Source organism: Rhinoderma darwinii, chromosome 1 (assembly GCF_050947455.1).
Source record: "Rhinoderma darwinii isolate aRhiDar2 chromosome 1, aRhiDar2.hap1, whole genome shotgun sequence".
Taxonomy (NCBI): Eukaryota; Metazoa; Chordata; class Amphibia; order Anura; family Rhinodermatidae; genus Rhinoderma; species Rhinoderma darwinii.
This window is the reverse complement of record NC_134687.1, coordinates 36,178,088-36,203,663: the sequence shown is the minus strand read 5'-3', so window position 1 is coordinate 36,203,663 and position 25,576 is coordinate 36,178,088. Positions and strand designations below refer to the sequence as shown.

The 25,576-nt window shown below is 39.6% G+C and overlaps 1 protein-coding gene across 1 annotated transcript in view; it reads left to right on the top strand.

The window, feature by feature from the left end:
• CPZ (carboxypeptidase Z) overlaps nt 1-20,687 on the top strand; it is a 96,189-nt gene extending 75,502 nt beyond the window's left edge. The window contains exons 10-11 of the mRNA XM_075857488.1: nt 9,584-9,683; nt 18,534-20,687. Coding sequence (XP_075713603.1) covers nt 9,584-9,683; nt 18,534-18,895 — 462 coding nt within the window. The 3' untranslated portion in view covers nt 18,896-20,687. The remainder of the gene's footprint in view (nt 1-9,583; nt 9,684-18,533) is intronic.
• Nucleotides 20,688-25,576: the final 4,889 nt, after the last annotated feature.

The following is a 25,576-nucleotide window of genomic DNA, read 5'->3' as shown; positions in this document are numbered from 1 at the left end:
TCTGGCAACCTATAAAGATATATTATAAATGTATTCCACACACAATACACAGTATATTCAGTTTTAGTTACTATTGCATTTTTCTTCTTGTAAATCTTCTTTTCTCCCTTTTTTTTAATTTTTTGCTATGAGCCACTATAATATCTGTGTATGCCCCAATTTTAATAATTTTGTAATAAATTAACCCTGTTACTTCTATGGACACATAACACAGCTGTAGTAGCAGCTTTAACAATACCAACATTTTTTTTAAATTAGTCAATTATCATTGTAACTATAACAAGAAATGTGCAATTTATTTATCCTCCCTTTATGGTTGCATATGAGACAAAACCAATTGAAAAGATTTTAGGATTAATGATATTTTGAATGGTTTGGATTATAAACTGAGTTTACCTGTTTTTTATTTTTATACATTTTTCAGCAAATATTGTAATAATTTTATATAATAACATTTTTTTATTGAACGTAAAATGTGGATTTTTTTTTTTCCAAATTCATGCTATTAAGTTTTAATTGTAATTTGAACTGTTATATTTGGTAACAAGAAAATAAATTAGGTTTTTATTTAAATTTACATATATTGTTATATTTTTTCTTTTTTTATAATTATATTCTTTAAAGAATAGATATTTTTATAACACTTCTCATAGCAAAAAAAATATTTCGAATTGCATTTTTGTTCAACACATAGAAATATAATATTAAACAAATTTATGTTATGACATTTTAATTGCATTATTTCACAACATTTATATATCTTCTAATAACATGGTTTTTAACCCCTTCAGGACACAGCCTGTTTTGGCCTTCAGGACACAGCCGATTTTTTCAAATCTGACATATGTTACTTTGTGTGGTAATAACATCGGAATGCTTTTACCTAGCCAAGCGATTCTGAGATTGTTTTCTCGTGACATGTTGTATTTTATGTTAGTAAAAAACATTTGGTCGATTCAGTATTTATTTCTGAAAAACACCAAAATTAAGAGAAAATTTGCAAAAATTAGCATTTTTCTAAATTTAAACGTGTCTGCTTGTAAAACAGATAGTAATACCACATAAAATAGTTACTAGTTAACATTTCCCATATGTCTACTTTATGTTTGCATCATTTTTGAACGTCCTTTTCTAGGACGTTAGAAGGCTTAATACTTTAGAAGCAATTTCTCATATTTTAAAGAAAATTTCAAAAGGCTATTTTTTCAGGGACCAGTTCAGTTCTGAAGTGGCTTTAAGGGCCATATATATTAGAAAGTCCCCATAAATCACCCCATTTTGAAACTGCATCCCTCAAAGTATTCAAATCAACATTCATCAAGTGTATTAACCCTTTAGGCGTTTCACAGGAATTAAAAAAAGGAGGTGAAATTAAAAATTTGCCGAAATTCATTTGTAATAAAAAAAAAATTGTACCACAGAAGGTTTTTCACGAGAAATGCAACTCAATATTTATTGCCCAGATTCTGCAGTTTTTAGAAATATCCCATATGTGGCCCTAGGGTCCTAATGGACTTTAAGACATGCCCCAGAAGCAAAGGAGCACCTAGTGGATTCTGGGGCCTCTTTTTTTTAGAATATATTTTATTCACCATGTCAGGTTGAAGAGGTATTGTCATGGCAAAACAGTGGAAACACCCCAAAAGTGCCCCCATTTTGGAAACTACACCCCTCAGGGAATTTATCTAGGGGTATAGCTAGCATTTTGACCACACAGGTTTTTCACTAAATATACTGGAATTAGTTTGTAAAAATGAAAATCTACTTTTTTTCTGAAAAAACATAGAGATTTTTAATATTTACAAGGAATAAAGAAGAAACTGCACCCCAAAATTTGTAAAGCATTGTCTCCCGATTACGGCAATACACCATAAGTGGTAATAAACTGCTTATTAGACCCACGGCAGCGCTCAGAAGGGAAGGAGCGCCATTTGCATTTTGGAGCACAGATTTTGCTGGAATGGTTTTCGGTGCCGTGTCACGTTTGCAATGCCCTGGAGGGACCAAAACAGTGGAAACCCCCCAAAAGTGACCCCATTTTGGAACACACCTCAAGGAATTTTTCTAGGGTTATAGTGAGCATTTGGACCCCACAGGTCTTTTGCGAATTTATTATAATTAGGCCGCGAAAATGAATATCATTTTTTTTACAAATATATTGCATTTTTTAATTTTTTACAAAAGATAAAGGAGAAAGAACACCCCAAAAGCAAATTTCTCCCGAGTACGGAAATACCCCACAAGTGGTCATACATTTTTTTCATTAGAAATGAATTCACCCTTTCAGGACGGATCCATTTTTTGCTTTCTTATTTTCGTTTTTAACTCCCCGCATTCCAAGAGCCATAACTTTTTGCTTTTTCCGTCAGTAGAGTAGTGTGAGGGCTTATTTCTTGCGGGAGGAATTGTAGTTTCTATTGACACCATTTAAAGTACCATAAAATGTACTGGGAAACTAAAAAAATATTCTTTGCGGATTGAAATTAGAAAAACTGTGATTCCTCCATTTTTTGGGGGTTTCGTTTTTACGGGTCCGCCGTGTAGGAGAAACAAAAACTTTACTTCATTCTGCAGCCCAATACAATTACAGTGATAGCAAATTTGTATCGTTTTTTTTATATTTTACTACTTTTACAAAGAGAAATCTATTTGTTAAAATAAAAAATTGTTTTGTTTCACCACATTCTGAGAGCCGTAACTTTTTATTTCTCGGTTGATTGAGTTGTACAAGGGCTTCATTTTTGCGGGACGAGCTGTAGTTTTTATTGGTACAATTTTTTTGTACATAACAAGTGATCAAAAAGATGTATTACAGTTTTTTTTTAGAGCTAAGGTGACAAAAAACAGCTTTTTTTCGGTTTTTCTTATTTATTTTATTTTTTACGGTGTTCACCATGCGAGTTAAATAATGGTATATTGTAATAGTTTGGACTTTTACAGACGTAGCGATACCGATTATGTTTATTTTTTTACATTACTTTAGAAGGAAAATTGGAAAAGGTTTTTTTTTACTTCTAAAAAAATAATTTCTCACTACTAATTACTTTAATTATTTTACACATTTTATTAATCCCCTAAGGGGACTTGAACCAGCAATCTTTGGATTGCTTCTACAATACACTGCAATACTAATGTATTGGAGTATATTGTTATTTTTACAGGCTGTAACTGTTAGTCCTGGGTGTCAGCTGTAATACACAGCTGACACCCACAGCATATGGAGCGGGCTCAGCACGTGAGCCGGCTCCATACATCAACCAAGACGTGCTATTAAGTGTGCAAAGGGGTTAATGCGCAGTGGATGGTGCAAAGTGAAAGTTGCAATTTTCCACTGATATGCCATTTTAGTGCACAATATGTTGTGCGCAGTTTGTCCCACTGAAGACAAATACCTCATAAAACGTTAAGCGGGTTCTCCCGGGTATGGCGATGCCATATATGTGGACGCATACTGCTGTTTGGGCACGCTGTAGGGCTCAGAAGGGGGGGAGCACCATTTTGCCTTTGGAGCGCAGATTTTGCTTGGTAGTGGTTGTTTGGGGTTTTACTGGTATTTCACTTTATAATGTGGGGGCATATGTAATCTGTGCGGGCTATATCAGGGCACAATGAAAGAGTATCATAATGCGGTAAATAAATAATAATCCGCAGATATGTGGCCGATGTCGCACTGATAAATGTCACCCGATCTTATCTGGCTTTCGACACTCTGCACATTTTGCATCACCATATTCTGAGAGCCAGAACTTTTGTATTTTTTCACCACCGGAGCCGTGTGAAGGCTTATTTGTTGCGGGACAATCTGTAGTTTTCATTGGTACCATTTTGGGGTACATGAGATTTTTTGATCACTTTTTATAAAAAAATTTTTTGCAAGCAAGGTGACCAAAAAAACTGCATTTCTGACAATGTTTTTTTAGTTTCTTTTTTTTAGTGTTCACCGTGCGCTATAAATCACAATTTTGCTTTATTCTGTGGGTCGATACGATTAAGGCGATACAAAATTTATATAGTTTTTTTTAATGTTTTGCAGCGTTTGCACAATAACATCACTTTTTCTTATAAAATTATTAATTTTTTGTGTCACCATATTCTGAGAGCCATAACTTTTTTATTTTTCAGTCAAAAAAGCTGTGTAAGGGCTTGTTTTTTGCAGGACGGGTTGTAGATTTTATTAGTACTATTTTGGGGTACATGCGACTTTTTCATCACTTTATATTCTATATTTTGAGAGGGGTGGTGACCAAAAAATAGCGATTCTGGCATAGTTTTTTATTGATTTTTTTGCTGTGTTTTTAACATTCTGGAAAAATAACATCATAGTTTTATAGTTTGGGTCGATACGAATGAGGTGATACCAAATATGTGTACTTTCTTTAACGTTTTAATTTTTCCTATAATAATAGTATTATTATAGGAAAAAAGGCAGTTCTTGTTTTTTTTAACATAACTTTTATTTTTACACTTTTATTAACTTTTTTTTAACTTTTTTTATTTTGTCCTACTAGGGGACTTGAGGACTTGCAGCTCTGTTTGCTGCTAGAATAAATTAAACTACCTAGGTAGTGTAATGTATTCTAACTGTCATTGTGACGTGACAGTCTCTCTGACAGGAAGCCTAGGAGGAGCAGCCTCCAGCTGCTCCTCCTATGCTTCCGTACATGGCAACCAGGATGCCATTGTCTGGCCTCCGGTTGCCATGACAAGCATCGGCAGCCCCCACAATCACATTGTGGGGGCTGCCGATATGCTTCAAACCCCTTAAATGTCGGTCGCCGCATTTAAGTGGTTAATTGCTGAAATCAGCGGCGATGGTCTGCTGACCGGCAAGACTGGAGTGTCAGCTGTCGGGGACAGTTGTCCTCCCGATTCCCAGACACTGTTAGGACTATGTGCGGGAAGTTACCCCTCTCCAGGATGTACAGTTGCGGCGCAGCGCGGGAAGAGGTTAATAGTGTATTATTGCCTTATATATTACATATTTAATCTTATTTTTTTTAAAATATATTTTTAACTTTATATTTATACACTCAAAAAGGTGGTACTGCAAATACAAATCATCCCACAAACCAAACCTTCTCCCTCTTTATTATTCCAGTCGTGTACGATTTTGGGATCCATGTGGTTATTTAAAATGTCTTGTAAAAGAGTAACAGATGGACTAACAATTTCCTAAAAAATTTGCATTCACAATTTTTGTGAAGGTTACTTTTACTTTTCTTCTATAATCCAAGACAGTTGTTGAAGTCTAGAGTCCAGTGTTTTTTTTTAGCGTGTTTTTGTCTATAAAATGAATTGGTTTTGGAATTTAGTTCAAATTTTTATTTTATTTATCAAGTTATTAGTTTATTATAACTAAGGTAAAAGTAAGGTGAACACCTCAATGAAGTCTAATTGTAAGCAGAGATGTCCTTGGATCGCGTTACATGTTTCGTTTTTATTCCTCCTACTTACTGCTTCCATGAAGTCTAGACATGGTTTGAGGTTTTATGATTATGACCGACCATTGTCCCAGATCCACCAGCCATATTTAATTCCGTAATTATGAACTGCTACTGGGGATGTTATATCTATTATAAATCTCTTGTTAGGGTGTTAAAGGTTAAGTGATGTTTCATATTATTGTAACTGGAGTTGTTACTCCAGGGGAACCGTTTCTGAAAATCTGCACAACACATGGTAAATAGATCATGGCTGGTCGTGAGTTAGACGTTAGCCTGGGTCGGTCGATTTGCATTTCCTCTCACGTGAGTAGTTTGGTTACATAAATGGTACAGAGTCAGGTTAAACACAGAGAATATAAGCTTACTGTGCCGAAAGGAAGCTTAATGATTTCCTTTATAGAGGAAAAGAGAATGGATGTACTGAGGAAGTAACATGGACAGCTCAGAATTTAAAGCTTTTACCTGCAGGCAAGTGTAATTGATAGCTTCAACAAGAAAAAGTAAAGAACATGCTACAGCCAAAGAAAGTCTATGAATGACTGAATAACTTATATAGTATTCCAGTATGTGCATTTTTATTCAACATAAATCTTCTTGATTTACATATGATGTGTAGAAAAATCACTTAAAGGGAATTTGAGTGAGATTTTATCGTTTTTATAGAGCTGGTGTGGTTTGGTGGGGTCATAAGTCAGAAAGTTGATAAAGGGTATAGTTGTCTGGGCATGGTGCAAAGAAATTGTTGGAAAATAAAGTAGTATTGTCTAGCATTCCAATTTTAAAGTGATTTTCTTTTAGTCAAATATCATGTTGCAAATAGACATGGTGAGTAGACAGTTCCCATATACGCTTACGCGTTTCAAACCTTGCGGTTCGTAATCATAGCATCATAAAGAAATTGGTGTGATTACTCAACCCATTTTATAAGAATATGATCCCCCAATGATACGTTGATCACATGGTTCCCCACTGGTGAAATTGCCTCAATCTGCGAAGGACGCCAGCAGGAAGTGTTAACTACCCCTGCAGCGCCGCCAAAGGTGAAATTAAGCATTACATAAAGCATTGAAATCAATAATTTGTCAGAGACATGCTAGGTGCTCAAGAGAAAAAGAAACACGTAATTCCACTCTCCCCAGATAATCTCCGTAAAGATGATTTCCACCCAAATCTGAGCGGTAATAGTTGTATATTAGTAAATCAGAAGTTAGAGTGAAAGTCAAAGTTTACTAATTATCTTTTGTACTTGCAGGGACCATCTTCGTCAGATCTATCTGTCTGTCCAGACCAGACTTCTAAATTTATACAGACCCAATACCAGACCTATAAATTAATATAGGCCCCAGTACAGACCACCCAAATTAATTCAGTCCAAAAATGAAACCCCAAAATTAATTTACTGCCCAAACCAGATCCCCCCCCGAAAAAAAATTCAGACCCCAGACCAGACCCGCTGTGTTCTTTCTGCCCCAGAGTTTTCTTGCCTCCACTTCTGGCCAGGCACCTCTTCTCATCTGGACGCTTTGCAATCCTGACGCTAGGTCCCTGCTTTATATACTCCTGATGTCAGTACAATGTGTGTGTGGTGCATACAATGCGTCAGGATATTGTATGCGCCACCACCAACGTCCTGACACCAGCATCAGGACATTGGAAAGCATGGCTCCAGCGATAGTTTACCTATAATGAGTTTTTCCACTTTAAATATTTATGACATATCCACAGGTGGACACTGATTGAAAAGCTGTGTATGGCACATCCGGGAAATCTACAGCAGTTACAGACATACCCAGTCCGAATGTGGCCCCCTTGGTTTGCAGAATGGGGGTCAGGGGACCACCGTTCTTCCTGATATTTTTGAATATGCCATAAAGATCGTTGGAATACCATTTTAAAGTGTGAAAATGCATTTAACTTTAACCATTTGCTTTCAAGACAATTTTCAAATTTTTGACATGCCCAATGAAACCTGAATTATAAAATAGAAAAATCATGTGATACCCCAAAACCCACATAGAAAGTAGACCCCTAGCATATTGTGAAAATGGCACCCAGCGCTTTACACTCATGAGCACCTTCATTCAAGTTTGCATCAAGGAGTAACATTTTGTAATGAATGCATGAAAACTCATGCTTGTTGCTAAAAGTCTGACCCAAGCAGAACCTTCTAAAAATAAAAATTAAGATGTGCACAGCTCATCTAAAGGCAAAAATCTTCACAAAATCCTCAAATCTGTAGTGCCCAAAAAACACTGCAATGCAGATGCAGGTAAACAATTCCCAAGTGGACTGATTGTGTGCAGGGGGTGATTAAATGTGTAACTGCTCATCTTTACAATATTTGTGACATTCTATATGTGACATTCCCTCTCTGATTGGTAAGAGGGGTGATAGTATGAATAAAAGTTCCTATATCACCCCCTTGGTTCACTGGATGACTGTACAGGGGAAGAGATGACAGTAACAGGCTATGATCATTCTTCCTGCTCTTGAAGGATACCCCTCCCACTCCTCCCCTACACAGACACAGAACACGGAAGTAAAACTTTACATCCTACTCCCTTATTTCAAACGAATGCTGCAGCCCAAATTTTGCACTTACATCCTTGGCAGTGAAAGGGCTAATCCTGAGAAATATGAGCATTTTATGTTTGGTCATTTGTGTTTATCACGAGAAGTGACGGTCACTTTTTGTTGACTGACTAGAGTTGAGTTTTTATGTCTTCACATTACTTTAACTAACAGTGAAGATATTGATACAGTTGGCGGCCTCGCTGGAGCACTGGAGGCTCTCTGTGCAGAACATTAATGTTCCTTGTGGCGAGTTTTATTACATCATAAGTACTACAGTTCAGACCACCAAGTCCATTCCATTTTACAGCTCTCTAGTGAAACTTTGTCTTGGTGAGTCCAACCAGGCAGGATAAAATCCATACACATTATACATTAAAGCTTTCAAGATTAAAGATTTGAGCAGAGGAGACACAGTGAAAGTCTAGCCTATATACAGCAGTGAGCAAATACAGAGCTCTGATAAAATCTGCTGATAATGTTCAATTACTTTATCTAATGCTAAAATTTGCCAAGACCAATCAAGAATATTACACGTAGACGTGCAACAGATCCACTTCTAGGGACGTGAGATACCTGCTGGATCGATTATTTTGAAGCTGGATGAAACAGTTTCATGTAATTATTTTACGCCTTTATAGAAGCTTGTTTAGGAAACTGGAGTACTTAAGTAAAGTGTCTGAGATGACAGTTCTCAAGTCAATAATTCCAGGTACACTAAGCAGACAACGGGAATTAACGTTTTATTTGTCAGACTAAATGGCTCAATAAACTTAAGGGGTTGTAAGGTGAAGCAAAATTAATGGCTCTTCCCCAGCATAGGCCATTAGTATCTGATCGGTGGGGGTCCGACTCTCGACACCCCCGCCGATTAGCCGTTTAAAGTGGCCGCGACACTCCAACAAAAGCTGCTACCCCTTCAATGGCTCAGCTCAGCACTGAACATCATGTCACATTTGTAACATAGGTGCACAGTATTACAGCTGAGGTGAATACGAGGAAGCTGTAATACTGTGCACCGCCACTAGGAATTGTGCAGTGCTGAGTTGTGTAAGAAATGTAGGGGGAAGCGGCGCTCGATGGAGGGCTGCGGACCCTTCAAACAGTTGATCGGCAGGAGTGTTGAGAGTTGAACCCTCACCAATGAGGTAATGAGGACCTACCATGAGGATAGGCCTTCAATTTTATTTCACGGGAAAACATTTTAAAATGTTGTTTCTCATTTTATAAGGTTGTTCTCTGAATAGAAATGTCAAGCAGAGTCTATGTTGTTTTGATCATAGTCCCAGTGGCATAGCCAAGGCTTTTGGGGGTCTGCAACCTGTGCATACGCATAGGTCACATCAGCTGTCCCAGATGAAAGGAGCGCCCTGATGACCTGGCACCTAAAGCTTTTGAAAATCATATAAATTGAGAATAATTATGAAGAATTTGCATTGGGGATTGGATTATCCCTTAGTATGTATGTAATATCCAGAACTATTCAAGTAATGACATTGGAGTTAAATGTTATTGATTTTTCACATATATTAAAATGATGTCCCTATTGTTTACTTTATTATTAAAAGGTACATCGTGGCATTAAAGGAGTAGTCAAGGACGAACATGGGAATCCAATAAAGAATGCGCGAATCTCAGTGAAAGGAATTCGCCATGATGTAACCACAGGTACAATAGTATACAATCGGATCAAACAGTTACATTGATTCACTCACAATTTTTTATATATTTATATATAATATTACTCACTTTGTATCCAGTCTCGGCAATGCCCTGTGAGGTGAATACATCAGCAGTAGCACAAACCTCTCTGGTAGTATGCTGCAATGTATTAGTCGAGGCAATTTACCTCACAGACAATTGCCTAGACTGACAGTAGTATCCACTTCTCAGTTGAGAGCATGACTAGGTAAATGTAAACAAGTTTGTTCTCATTCACTGACAGCAAACATATATATTGAAAATGATGAAGAATTAAAACACAAAATAAATGAGAAAGTTGCATAACTTCCCATTTATACAGTGATTAAGCTTTATTTACATAAAACCATAAATAAATAATTTATTTATACAGGAAAGGGGAACACTGGATACAGGATACAATTAAGGGACCATTTGCAAAGACTAATATGGGCAGACACAAGAACGCTCAGGCAAGGAGAGGAACGGCAGAGCCCTTTTTAAGGTTCAGGATGTACCAGGATGTATAGGGATTGGCTAGGGAACTTGTGCTTGGTGCATGCGCTGACCCTTCAAGGCCGGGACCGAGCGCGTGCACGCACCCTACAGGATTCAGTGTGGGAGTTTCAGCCATGTGTGTCTCTGGGGAGGGAGACACCGGCATGAAGAGAGTGTCCTGTGATCGCGGCTGCCGGTAAGTAGGATGTGCTAGCGGTCACGACCGCGGGCACAACAGTACCCCCCCTTATTCCCCCTCTTCTTAGGTCCAGAGCGTAAGAGGTATTTCTTGATGAGAGCTGGGGCATCAATGATCTCTTTAGGCTCCCAAGATCTCTCCTCAGGGCCAAACCCCTTTCAGTCCGCTAGATAGAAAGTCTTTCCTCCTACTCTCTTGAAGTCCAGGATTTCCTTTACCTCAAAAATGTCAGAAGAATCGCTGGGAATGCAGAACCAGGGGATTTGCTGTTACAGTTCAGAACCACAGATGGAATGAGTTGGGGATTTTGGGAGTAGGAAGCAGCAGAAGCTTATAGGACATAGGGTTTATTTGTTGTAACATCTCGAAGGGGCAGAGGAACCTGGGAACAAATTTGTGGGAAGGGATCTTCAGACGAATGTTCCTTGAAGAGAGTAAGACCTTGACTATGGGGAGAAACTGAGGAGGAACCCTTCTCTTCTTATCGGTATATGCTTTCATGTGATCAATTGCCTGAAAAACCGTGGACTTGGTTTGCTGCCAGATGTGAAGAAAAGTCCCGAGTGAAGAATTGTCTGCAGGCACTTGAGACATAGTTGGCACCAGAAGAGGAACTGACTGTATTCAATGTAGAACGGAGAGGAAGCAGTAGACTCACTTGTATGGTTATTGTATGAGAATTCCACCCAAGACAGGAGCTGTACGCAATTGTCATGTTGGACTGAGACATAATGACGGAGGTAATTCTCTAGTATTTGGTTGATCCTTTCCATTAGACTGTGGGTGATAGGCAGAAGAAAATTCCAGCTTCACCTCTAAAAGATTACACAGGACTCTCCAGAATTTAGACATGAACTGTACACCCCGATCAGAAACAATAAGAAGAGGTAGTCCATGTAGACGATAGATGTGTTGAATGAACAGATCTGCTAGACGAGGAGCTGTGGGAAGGCCATTAAAGGAACAAAAAGTGCCATCTTGGAGAAACAGTCCAATATTACCCAGATCGTAGTACATCCAGCAGAAGGGGGAAGGTCAGTGATAAAGTCCATATCAATGCATTGCCAGGGAGCATCAGTCACTGGTAGAGGTTTGAGCAGACCAGCAGATTTAGAATGGGAGGACTTGTTTAGAGCACAATTAGCAGTGAGGCAGCTGCAGAGGATATTCGACCCGGTTCCTCGAATACTGTACGAAAATGCTTAGGAAACAGTGGCAAATCAGAGAACTCCGGATCCTCTCGTTCCAAGATGGGGTTCGCCCATGCCAGGGCTTTGCCAGAGAGGAGAGAAATAATAAAAGCGACCTTGGCCTCGTCACAGGGGAAGAGATGGGCACGTACTTTGAAGTGAATCGTACATTGATTGATGAAGACTCTACATGACTTAGGATCCCAGTCATAGCGAGGAGGTAGAGGCATGGAATTGTAGAACCAGGACAAGCAGGAGGTATAGCAGGTGGTGAAGCAGCCAGGGGATGTACTAATGGAAGATCCAAATGGGTAATTATGGAGTTTACCACCTGTAGGTGCTGATCCTGCCATGCTCGGAGGTCACGCATGTCCACTTGCATCATCTGGACCGCACTTTTAAGTTGACCAGCGGGATCCATGGCCTGAGTGTACTGTCACAGCTATGGGGTATGTGGACACACTAGAGCGCTCCGCCGAAGCAGAGTAGCAGCTGGCCAAACAATAGTCTATAACAGTCTCTAGGACAAGAGTACCTGGATAGATGATTTGGCAAACACTCGGCGTAGCAAGACGTGGTGTAGCAAACACTTGGCACAAATAATACTTGGCACAGACGACACTTTCTTCTGTGACACTGGATTACGCACGGGAGCAAACACAATTATTGGTTTTGGGATACGGGATACAGGTAATGGGAACACTGGATACAACATACAACTAAGGGACCATTGCAAAGACTAACATAGGCAGACACTACAATGCTCAGGCAAGGAGAGGAAGGGCAGAGCCCTTTTTAAGGTCCAGGATGTATATGGATTGGCAAGGGAACTTTTGCATGGTGTGCGCTCTGGCCCTTTAAGGCTGGTTACGAGCACGCATACACACCCTACAGGATTCAGTGGGTGAGTTGCAGCCACGTGTGCCGGCGTCTCTGGGGAGGGAGACGCCGACATGAAGAAAATGTCCTGCGGTCACGGCTGCCGGTAAGTAGGGTGTGCCGGCGGTCAGCGAGACAACATTATTATTAACATTATTATTTTTCATTGGTACCATTTTGTGGTACATACGACATTTGTATTACATAAAAAACAGCAATTCTTGCATTTTTTTTAGGATTGTTTTTTTACTGTGCTCACCATGCAGGATAAATAAAGCGTTCATTTTATTGTAATGGTCAATACCGTTACGGTAAAACAATTATGTAAATTTTGTTTAATTTGTTTTCTTTTACAATAATATAGGACTTTGCAAAAGAAAATAGCATTTTGTTTTTTTTACATATTTTTTTTTTTAAATACCTTTACTGAACGTTCTTTTAGAACCCCACTAGGGTACTTGATTATTACGTCTGTATTGCAGTGTATTACGCCTGTCAGTCCAAAACTGACAAGATGGCTTTTGCATCACAAAGGCGCCAAAAGGGGGACAGAGGGAACCCCCAACCTTTGTCGAGGTCAGCATTGATCTCGGCATCTAATGGGTTAAAAGTATGGGATGTAAGTTATCTCTAATCTAGTCCATTGTAGTGGGGAGTCGGCTGTAAAATATAGCTGCCACTGCTCCAAAAAGAGAAAACTTAAATCACACATCGGATCTAGATGAATGAAAGATTCATGTTATAAATCTTTACTGATATAAATTGTATAATTCGTTAAGAAAAAAAATAATGTATTAACACTCAATGTAAACCAAAATCATTAACCAATTGAGAGCTAGATTCCAAAACACCCCGAATGTCAAAGATAAAAATTGAAATCACAAGTAGATCCCATTTCATCACGGCAACTCATAATGTGACTCAGTAGTGCATCCAGCCATCACGTGTCTGTTTGCACTCCCGACAATGTATGGGTATGCTCCTGATGAGATGGCAGATGGTGTCTCGTCCCAGTCCTACATGAGGGCATCAGTGAGCTCCTGGACAGTCTGTGGCACTACTTGGCAGCAGGGCCGTATTTAGAGTTTGTGCTGCCCTAGGCACTTTTAGGGCTGACGCTCCCGATAACGCAGCTTTTTCACTGCAAAAATCGAAAACATGTGCTAATTGTTGCAGGTTTTACCTCCCCATTGAATTTAATAGGGAAAACCTGCAACAGATAACCAGCGAATCCACAACATAAATTGAAATGCTACGGATTAAAAAAACGCAACGCAGGTCAATTTATGAACAGTTATTTACGCAGCGCGTGGATGAGATTTGTTCAAATATCATCCACTCTACTGCTACTGTATTATGCTACGGATTTTTCGCAATGAAATCCGTTGCGTAAAATAAATCCGCAGTGTTTACACTACATGTGGACATACCCTAAAATAAATTATCAGTGCTACCCCATTAACATTGCTTCCCCTGACACCCCCCCCCCCCCCGACATGAAAACTGGTGCCTATTTCCCTGCTATTGATCAGGTCACAGTTTATTGTTTTTTAGAAAAATGCAGCAGCCCCCCTTCCTGACAGAAGCAAAAAATGCCCTGCCGGTTACCTGAGTACATCGTCCTACTTTTAAAAGTAGGCCAATGAATGAAGGTTACATACTTACATAGTTACATAGTTAATACGGTTGGAAAAAGACACATGTCCATCAAGTTCAACCAGGGATTGGAAAAGGGAAGGGAACATTTTCTACACATTGACATAGGAGCTGATGTTTTTTCATTCTAGGAAATTATCTAAGCCTTTTTTATAGCCATCTACTGTCCCTGCTGTGACGGCTCCTGCGGTAGGCTATTCCATAGATTCACAGTTCTCACAGTAAAGAAGGCTTGTCGCCTCTGCAGGTTGAACCTTTTTTTCTCCAGACGGAGGGAGTGCCCCCTTGTTTTTTGAGTTGGTTTTACATGGAACAGGATTTCACCATATTTTTTGTATGTGCCATTCATATATTTATATAAGTCAATCATGTCCCCCCTTAGTCTTCTTTTTTCAAGGCTAAATAGGTTTAATTCTTTTAATCTTTCCTCATAACTTAGATTCTCCATGCCCCTTATTAGCTTCGTTGCTCTTCTTTGTATTTTTTCCAACTCCAGGGCATCCTTTCTATAAACTGGAGCCCAGAACTGAACTGCATATTCTAGATGAGGCCTCAATAATGCTTTGTAAAGTGGTAATATTACATCCCTGTCCCGCGAGTCCATGCCTCTTTTAATACACGACAATATCCTGCTGGCCTTTGAAGCAGCTGATTGACATTGCATGCTATTATTTAGTTTATTATCTACAAGTACACCCAGACCCTTCTCAACAAGTGACTCCCCCAGTGTAGCTCCCCCTAGGACATATGATGCACGCAGACTGTTGGTACCCAGATGCATAACTTTACATTTATCTACATTAAACCTCATTTACCAAGTGGATGCCCAAACACTTAGTGTTTCCAAATCCGCTTGCAATTTACGAACATCTTCTATAGAATGAACAATACTACATTGGTGTCATCTGCAAAAATAGAAATAGTACTTTTAATCCCATCCTCTATAACATTAATAAATAAATTGAATGTAAACTAATCAATGACAGCTTAAATCTGTCACCTCTTGGCTTACTATCACAGACTCAGGAAGTTATTAGTGTTAGTAATGTGTTTTTTTACAGGTTCGGTTGTTGGACTTCGTCGGAGTCGAGGACTACTTTGATGACAGCATTTTTATTTTCAATAAAATGGTTAATGAGGGTTGTGTGGGGGCTTTTATTTCTATAAAATATTTTTTTCTGTGTAGGTTTTTTTTTACTTCATTACTACTGCCTTAGAAAGACAGCATCCATTAATAAGGCAGGGCTTAGTGTTAGCTGGTGAAGAGGCTAACCCCCATTATTACCCCGATACCCACCGCCACCAGTGGTGCTAGGAAGAGCAGGGTACAATCCAGTACCCGACCATCTGAAATGATGGTCGGGTACTGGGGCGGATGCAGGCTGGTATTATTAGCCTGGGAAACCCCAAAAACAATGTCCCTTCCCACCCTGGTAATGCTAGGCTGCAGCTGCTTTATTGTATCTGGCTGGTTATCAAAAATAGGGGGACCCTAAGTTGTTCTTTCAATTATCTATATTAAAAAAATAACGTGGGGTCCCCCCATTTTTCATAACCACCCAGATACAACATAGCAGCAGAAGCCTAGCCAGGGTGGAAAGTTTTGTTTTTGGGCTTTTCTAGCCTAATAATACCAGCCTGCGGCCGCCCCAGTGCCCGACCATCACTTCAAATGGTCAGGTACTGGATTATACCGGGCCTGGCTCTTCCCGGCACCCCTGGTGGCGGTGGGTAATAATGAAGGGGTTAGTGTTATCCTCTGCACCAGCTAACACTAAGCCCCGCCTTAGTAATGTACGCTGTCTATCAGACAGCCACCATTACTAAGGCAGTAGTAATATAGTTTAAAAAAACAGACACAAAAAAAATATTTTATTGAAGTAAAACCCCCTAAACAAGCCTGTGTACTGATAGGCAGTTTTTAGGACATACCTAAGTATGCCCTAACAACAGGAAATATGGTCAGACAGTCCTGGGGTTCTTCAATGGAGCCGCATAGTTTAGTATCGCAATACATTAATTAACGGTATTGAACCGTTGAGGATGCACAGCATCTAAATAGTATCTATGCACTGTGCATCCCAACACTACATTACATTACACTAAACATGTAGCAATACTTACCTGACCTGCTGCGGCTCCCTCCTGTCCTGCTCTGCTGCCCACTCCCCCTACAGCCCTTCTTAGACTAAGGCCTTATTCACACGCGCGTGATTTTCACGCGCGTCGGACGGACCTATGTTAGTGAATGGGGCCGTTCAGACAGTCCGTGATTTTCACGCGGCGTATGTCCGCTGAGTAAAACTCACGACATGTCCTATACTTGGCCGTTTTTCACGCCGTTTTTCACGCATCACGCACCCATTGAAGTCAATGGGTGCGTGAAAATCGCACACGGCACACGGAAGCACTTCCATGTGACGCGCGTGATTCGCTCAACAGTAGATAAAGAAATGAAGGAAAAAAATAAAAGCACTTCCTTCATTTCTTTTTCTAAACTTCAAAACCGCCTGTCATAAGCATGGCATATGCGTGAAAATCACGCAGCCACGCAGCACATACTGATGATACGCAACTGCAACACGCAAAAAACACAGCGTTTTTGCGTGCGTAAAACGCACACGTTCGTATGAATAGGGCCACAGTGGGCGTGTCTTACAGACTAAGGAGCGCTGGTGAAGCACACACCCCACTGCACTGTAAGTGACCTGACCGCTGGCCGGTCAGGTCATGAGTTAAGTTTTTAATAAAAATAAAAAAAATACGATCCTCCAGCCCACCCCCCCCCCTGCTGAACGCTTTAGGCACTGCACTCCCAATGCCTAATGGTAAATATGGCCGTGATTGGCGGCATCGAATGCACTGATTCATAATGTCCCAGAGGTACTTAATTGGATTCACGTCTGGGGAACTTGAGGGCCAGTCAATGCCTTCATCATCCATTTACTGCCTACACATTCAGGGCACATGAGGCCATTTATTCACTGGCACCAGCAGGAACCCAGGTCCCACTGCTCCAGCGTAAGTTCTGACAATGGCTCTGAATATTTAATCTCAGTAGCTAACAACGGTCAGGGTACCACTCACCATAACGTGGAGGTTTGTGCGAACCTCCAAGGATATGCCTCCCAAGACCATCACTGACCCACTGCCAAATTCGTCATGGTGGATGATGTTAGGCACGCAGCATAACATTCACCTAGGCATCTCCAGACTCTTTCACATCTGCCACATGTGCTCAGTGTGAACTTGCTTGCATCTTTGAAGATAACAGGGCGCCAATGGCGGACCTGCCAATTCTGGTGTTCTCTGGCGAATTCCAATCAAGCTGCACGATACTGGGTTGTGAAAACAGGTCCCACTACAGGACGTTGGGCCCTTATGCCACCCTCATTGAGTGTGTTTCTGACGGTTTTGTCAGAAACATGCACACTTGTGGGGCCCGCTGGTGGTCATTTTGTAGGGCTCTGACAATGCTCCATCTGTTCCTTACACAAATGAGCAGAAACCGGTTTAGCTGATAGGTTGATGCCCTTTTGCCGCCCTGTGAGCCTCTCCTCGTGTAACGGCCCATGTCCTGGTATCTACTCAATGCTCTTGAGACTGTGCTTGGAGACACAGAAAACCTTCCTGGAATGGCATGTATAAATGTGCCATCCTGGAGGAACTGGAATACCTGTGCAACCTGAACGGGCTGCAAGTACCCCCTCATGCTACCACCAGTGACAAGGAGACTAGCAAAATGCAAAACTAGAGAGGAATCTGTCAGGAAGAGTAAGGCGAGAGGAATTGGAATAAACTAGAAGAATTATTTGCAGAAACATTTTACAGTGGGGTGGTCTGAATTAACCCACCCCTCTGAGCAGCTATGCACATCTTTCAGGGCTGGAAGAAAGAACCAAAAAAAACATCAAAAAAGATTCAGCAGGAACAATTAATCACCCACTGGCTGTGGAATCTGTTGTTATGCAGTGGTCTGATCATATCTTCCTGGTGCCTGGTAATTCATTAGGGAATCTATTTGTTTTTCTCAGGGTTTCTCTTTCAGGTCCATTACCCCCATAATTTGGGAAAATCTTGGGACGGCACTTAATGTGTAACATCTATACACAGCAGCAGTTAGCAACAGGGCCTAGGTCTACAGGGAGTAGTGTTTATGAGGTTAATCAATTTAGCGGTAATTTCCATGATATTTGCTGAAACTTTTGTTTGCACCTTCCTATTGTTTTTTTTTTTGTTAATATTCACAATTTATCTTCATACGTGTATTTTGTATTAGCAGAGAATTTTCTGAAATACAACTGTTATCAAACCTCCTTCGGGAGAGCTTTTCAAGACACTATTTCATCATTTATTTATAATAATAAGTATTGATTATATCCTCAGCCAACTGATTTTTCTTTGTTTGTTTTAAAGCTGAAAATGGAGATTACTGGCGACTCTTGATTCCAGGTGTCTATGTGATCTCTGCAGAAGCCTTCGGCTACTCTAAGGTCTCCAAAAAGATTACTCTTCCAGCTAGAATGACTAAAGCTGGACGTGTTGACTTTGTTTTGAACCGTGTTGAGATAAAAACTCGTAAATTTGATAAAATGATTCCAGAAGATATTTATGATCGAAATGACCCACTCGATTCTTATGATCCTCACACTCAACAAGGGCAAAGGGAACCAGGTGAAGGAGATCAACAATCCCAAGATTCAGAAAAGCCTTGGTGGTGGTCATATTTCAGCACGTTAGGTCATAACAGACCATTATGGTTACTTAAAAGAAACTGATCGCTAATATCTGTGTTGCAAGGGGCAACAATTTTCTTAATTTTTGTATTTTTTTAATTTTGTAAGTGTAGTTGCATTTTAGTCAACCTTAATTGCGTTGATGGTTGAATTAATAATATTATTTTTTTTATAGCCGTAGTTTCCCTATGCCTATGTGCAATTTTTTGTAATTTTCATGATTTTTTTTATAACATTCCTGTATAAAATGTGTATATTTTTATAGCATTGATACAATGTAATAATAGTGCACAAAATGTAGAAAATAAACCGAATGTAACGTTGCCAAACTACTTTGCATTTCATAACCGGAAGTTTCCAAAGAAGGAACATTTCTTCACAATATTTAAAGGGAATGTCTCATGTATGTAATTTTAGATTCATTATTCGATTTAAGGCCTCATGCACACAAACGTAAAAACGCCCGTAATTACGAGCCGTAATTACGGCCCATAATTAGGGGCCCATAGACTTCTATTGACCACGGGTACCTTCCCATATGCTAACGGGAAGGTGCCCGGGCCGTTGAAAAATATAGAACATGTCCTATTTCAGGCCGTAATAACGGCACGGGCAGGCCCATAGAAGTAATTATGGGAGCGTTGCTAGTTGACGTCAGGGGATAGTCACTGTCCAGGGTGCTGAAAGAGTTAACTGCTAGTAAGTTAATGAGTAACTCTCAGCACCCGGGACAGTGACTACCGCTGGAGTTAATAGTATTAAAAGTTAACTTACCCAGAACTCCTTCTTCTTCTTCTTCTTCCTCCAGTCCGTCCTCCCGTGATGACGTTTCATCCCATGTGACCGCTGCAACCAATCACAGGCTAATCACTGGCTGCAGCGGTCACGTGGACTGCCGCGTCATCCAGGGAGGTCGGACTGGTTGTCAAGAGAGGGGCGCGTCACCAAGACAACGGCCGGGTAAGTATGAATTACTTTTACTGCAGAAAGGGCTGTCCCTTTTCTCTATCCTGCACTGATAGAGAGAAGGGCTGCCGATTAGTGCAGTGCAATTTTGCAGCGAAATACGGGTGGAATACTGGTGACACCGGACCCGTGCTTACGGGCACGGGTCCGTAAATACTGGTGCAATACGGGTCGAATACGTGTGACCAAGGACCCGTATTTACGCCAGTATTTACGAGAGGGCAAAAATACGTTCGTGTGCATGAGGCCTAAGTCTGTAGAAGAAAAATAATGTGTTTGTTCTTTTCAAAAACTGTTGTACAATTTGTTTATTTAAAAAAAAACTTTCCGGGCCATATTAGAGATACACACTTCCTACCTATATTGTCTGTAGATGCCCTTGACTATAACCTGATTTTAATGTTAATTGTATTCAGCCTGTTATATTGACCATATCAGGTAGTATAGGAGGCTACAATTTCCTGTAGGGAAATCTACAATCTGAAAACAAATTTATTGATTTCAAAGGGAATGTATAATTAGAAAATGACATTTAACCAAGTTTTTATCATAAACATATTACACATTTTTGGTGTATTTTATTTTTTATTTGACTAGCCACATAAAATAAATCTAAACATGTTCCAGTTTTCACACTGGCCACTAGAGCAGTCACAATGGTCTGACAATTTTCTGATGCTCACTTGTCAGCTTTGCTGTATAGCCTGAAACAGAGTTAGCAGAGTCATCTCATTACCGTAAGTGCTTTAATGACAGCTCTATTATATGGCTGTAGCCCCAAATTACACAAGATAGTAATGCCTTATTCACACGACAGGGTCCCGCCTGAGCCCGAGTGTCGGCCGATAAAATCTGCCATTTTTCCCGGCCGGTTTGCATTAGTTTTGCATCCGTTCCAGGCCGGGCATATCTGGACAGTGACATCAGGGGCAACTCCTGAAGGGGAATCCCCATGTGTTCGGGGATTCCGCTTCAGGAGTTTCCCCTGATGGCACTGCCCAGATATGGACAGAGACATCAAGCGCTCTGTCCAGGAGCGGAATCCCTGAACACACTGGGATTCCGCTCCATCAGGGAGCTAAAGTGGGGCTAGCACATAGCAGAGCAGGGAGATACCTCCCTGCTCTGCTATAGTGGTGTCGCTACAATAGTAGGAGCCGCAGCAGCTGCTAGCGGCGCCATTGGCCCTGGAAGGTGTCGCCGGGCCAGGGTGCTTTTAAAACAAACAGGGGAAAGGAGCCAGCGCAGTGCTCCCTTCCATCTGCTGTACACTCCGGCCCTGCCACACAGTGTATCTACAGCGTACAGCCATTCGTCCGAATGGCATCAATTCCTCCTCCTCACATGCACTCTGCGCTGTGAGGAGGGAGCGAGCGACGGAATACATGGCCATCACTCGGGACACATTCCGGTGATGGCCGTGTATTACCTGGCCCCATAGACTTCTACGGGAGCCGGGCGGCCGTGTAAACGGCCGTGTAAACGGCCGAAAATAGGGCATGTCCCACTTTTTGACGGCCAGGTTTCCCATTAGGGGTCTATTGTTCCTACAGCAGCCGGGTGACGGCCGTTTTATGAACGGCCGTCACCCGTCCGGGAAACCCTGTCGTGTGAATAAAAGCTAACACTATATACCAAGATAGTAACATTATACACACACAGTTAAGGCTCTGTTTGCAGTTTCCCGATCATGCCCTGATCTCTGGGGGAGGGGCCTGGACTCCATTATGTGCTACAGATTTGCAGTGTGGCTTCAGCATTGAAAATCAGCTGCAATTTACAAAACAATACCTGTGAATGTGGCTTTCAAAACCACATGTAGCAGGAATTTTAAGCATGCTGCAAATTTTATTTTCTGCAGCATGCTCATTATGTTGAAAACATACAAAACAAATAAAGGCATCTTTATTGATAAACATCTTTAGTAATATACATCTTTATTAGCACAAAAAGCATTCTAAATCACGTACAAACCAAGATATAATATAAGACAAAAAATATGAGTTGTCACTTTAAACATCATACTTAGTAATTATAGTAAAGTGCAGACATCTTCTGAATGTAAAATAGAATGTGCCATTTTTCCAAGGTCTACCGAATAGACTACATGTATAATAAGTTAAATTGCAAAAATTAACCATGCCAAATAGTACATATGCCAATATAAAAAAAAATAATGGCCAAAAATTGTGCAAGAGTAATACACATGGCAAAATGAAGACAGTTTAGGAATGTGCCCTGTTACGCATTTTGGTAATCCTTCGTTGTGAAATAGCCACAGATTTAGTGGAAAATCCACAGCATAATCCATGTCAAAATTTATGCAAATCCGATGTAGAAAAACTGTTCCACGTCCGCACATACCCTAATAGTCTATGACATTTTTCTGTCAATTGACTCCCATTCATTGCAGCTGCGAGAAAGCAAACACCCTTCTGCACTCACTATACAGACAATACAGGAAGGAATTATGTCTCCACAGGAAAGTGTTTAAGAATAAAACAAAAATATCTATAACTTTAAAAAAAACACAACACATAATTTCTCTACTATAGACTTAATATAGACTTTAATTATTGAGACTAATATCAAATACATGAGGCATTTCATTTAAAGGTCGAGATTAAATAGCATAATTAATCCAATAAATATTGCAATTTTTTGGAATAAACTAATTGCACTTTTTTATTTTTCATCCAAAAATAGACTACAGTCAAGCCTCCAAACCATTTCTAGGCGGCCTCATTCTTCACTGTTTGCAAAAGAGGTCATAATTTGTGGAAGGAATAAAAATCTTTTAAAGCTTTACGCTCGAAATCCCTGGAGTGAATAGAATTCAACGTAGCATAGATAATTTGTTTGCTTTGCAATTATTTTCCGTCAGTGGAGACAAATTGATTCATACTAGAAAACTGACTGTCACTGGAAGACAGCTGGCTCTCTAAACTGTAAAAGGATTTGACTAGTTAAAGTGAGTGTTGAAACTCTGATATATGACGTTCTACAAACTAGGTTGCGGGTAATTATAACATTTGATATAAGTGAGACACCATCCGTGTTTTTATGGGTCAACCATGGCAATTTGAGAGTTATGCATGCTTGGGTGGTCACCTTATCTCTAAATGCTTTCCTTTTTAAATTAAAGCAATTTAAAGACGCTCAAACAGATTGTGTTCTATATTTGAGACGTCTTACATTGGCTATATAAATAGTACCTTTAATGCCTTGTTAATAATTCATGGCAATGACTTAGTTTAAATGGGCCACATTTCACAGTCTCCTGCACTGTCATAGCTTATGTTTGCAAGTAAAGGGAAAAAAAACTTTATGTTACATCAGCATCACCATCTGGATTATCTTCTATAATTGAAAGGTTCAGAATAAAAAGGAAGATACCAGTTTGGAACCTGTTTTAAAAGCTATCTACCTATCTATCTATCTATCTATCTATCTATCTATCTATCTATCTATCTATCTATCTATCTATCTATCTATCTATCTATCTCATATCTATCTATCTATCTATCTATCTATCTATCTATCTATCTATCTATCTATCTATCTATCTATCTATCTATCTATCTATCTATCTACCTACCTATCTATCTATCTATCTATCTATCTATCTATCTATCTATCTATCTATCTATCTATCTATCTATCTATCTATCTATCTCATATCTATCTATCTATCTATCTATCTATCTATCTATCTATCTATCTATCTATCTATCTATCTATCTATCTATCTATCTATCTCTCTCTTATATCTATCATCTATCTATCTATCTATCTATCTATCTATCTATCTATCTATCTATCTATCTATCTATCTATCTATCTATCTATCTATCTATCTATCTATCTATCTATCTATCTATCTATCTATCTATCTATCTATCTATCTATCTATCATCTATCTATATCACAACTATCTATCTATCTATCTATCTATCTATCTATCTATCTATCTATCTATCTATCTATCTATCTATCTATCTATCTATCTATCTATCTATCTATCTATATCACAACTATCTATCTATCTATCTATCTATCTATCTATCTATCTATCTATCTATCTATCTATCTATCTATCTATCTATCTATCTATCTATCTATCTATCTATCTATCTATCTATCTATCTATCTATCTATCTCTCTCTTATATCTATCTATCTATCTATCTATATCACAACTATCTATCTATCTATCTATCTATCTCATATCTATCTATCTATCTATCTATCTATCTATCTATCTATCTATCTATCTATCTATCTATCTATCTATCTATCTATCTATCTATCTATCTATCTATCTATCTATATCACAACTATCTATCTATCTATCTATCTATCTATCTATCTATCTATCTATCTATCTATCTATCTATCTATCTATCTATCTATCTATCTATCTATCTATATCACAACTATCTATCTATCTATCTATCTATCTATCTATCTATCTATCTATCTATCTATCTATCTATCTATCTATCTATCTATCTATCTATCTATCTATCTATCTATCTATATCACATCTATCTATCTATCTATCTATCTATCTATCTATCTATCTATCTATCTATCTATCTATCTATCTATCTATCTATCTATCTATCTATCTATCTATCCTATCTATCTATCTATCTATCTATCTATCTATCTATCTATCTATCTATCTATCTATCTATCTATCTATCTATCTATCTATCTATCTATCTATCTACACTCCTCAACATGGAAATTGCAACATCAAAAAGGAAAAGTTGTGGAATTGTTAAAAATCACAGGATCGATAGACATGTTAATGATAAGCAAATGATAAAAAAAATGGAAATAAAATATTCCAAACATCTCGATTAATTTAGTATCGAGTATGAGCGCCACACACAGAAATAAACTCACTTACACGCCTTGGCATGGTATCAATGAGGTTATTAATGGTTGTCTGAGGAAAGTTATGCCACGATAAATGCACTTGGGCACGCAAATAATAAAGATTGGCTGCTGGCAGCTCCCTTTGATTGTGTCGACCAATGACGTATTAGATGTGCTCGATGGGAGACAAGTCTGGAGACACTGCAGGCCATGGTAGCATTACTGAAAAAAACCAACTCTTGACCCATCCAGCGCTGCTAACTACCGACCAGTCTCTAATCTGCCCTTCATCTCCAAACTCCTGGAACGCTTGGTCTACTCTCGCCTTATCCGCTATCTCTCTGCTAACTCCATTCTTGACCCCTTACAATCTGGTTTCCGCACTCTACACTCCACAGAAACTGCCCTTACTAAAGTCTCAAATGATCTCTTGGCGGCTAAATCGCACCATAAATCCTCTCTCCTGATTCTTTTGGATCTCTCTGCAGCCTTTGACACTGTAGACCACAAACTCCTACTTAACATGCTCCATTCTATTGGCCTCAAGGACGCGGCTCTCTCTTGGTTTTCCTCCTATCTCTCTGACCGCTCATTCAGTGTGTAATTTGCTGGTTCCACTTCTTCTCCTCTTCCCCTTGCTATCGGGGTTCCTCAGGGATCAGTCCTAGGTCCGCTGCTCTTTTCTCTCTACACAGCCCCTATTGGACAAACCATCAGCAGATTTGGCTTCCAGTACCATCTCTACGCTGATGACACCCAATTATATACCTCTTCCCGCGACATCACCCCTGCTCTAATACAGAACACCAGTGATTGTCTGTCCGCTGTCTCTAACATCATGTCCTCTCTCTATCTGAAACTGAATCTTTCT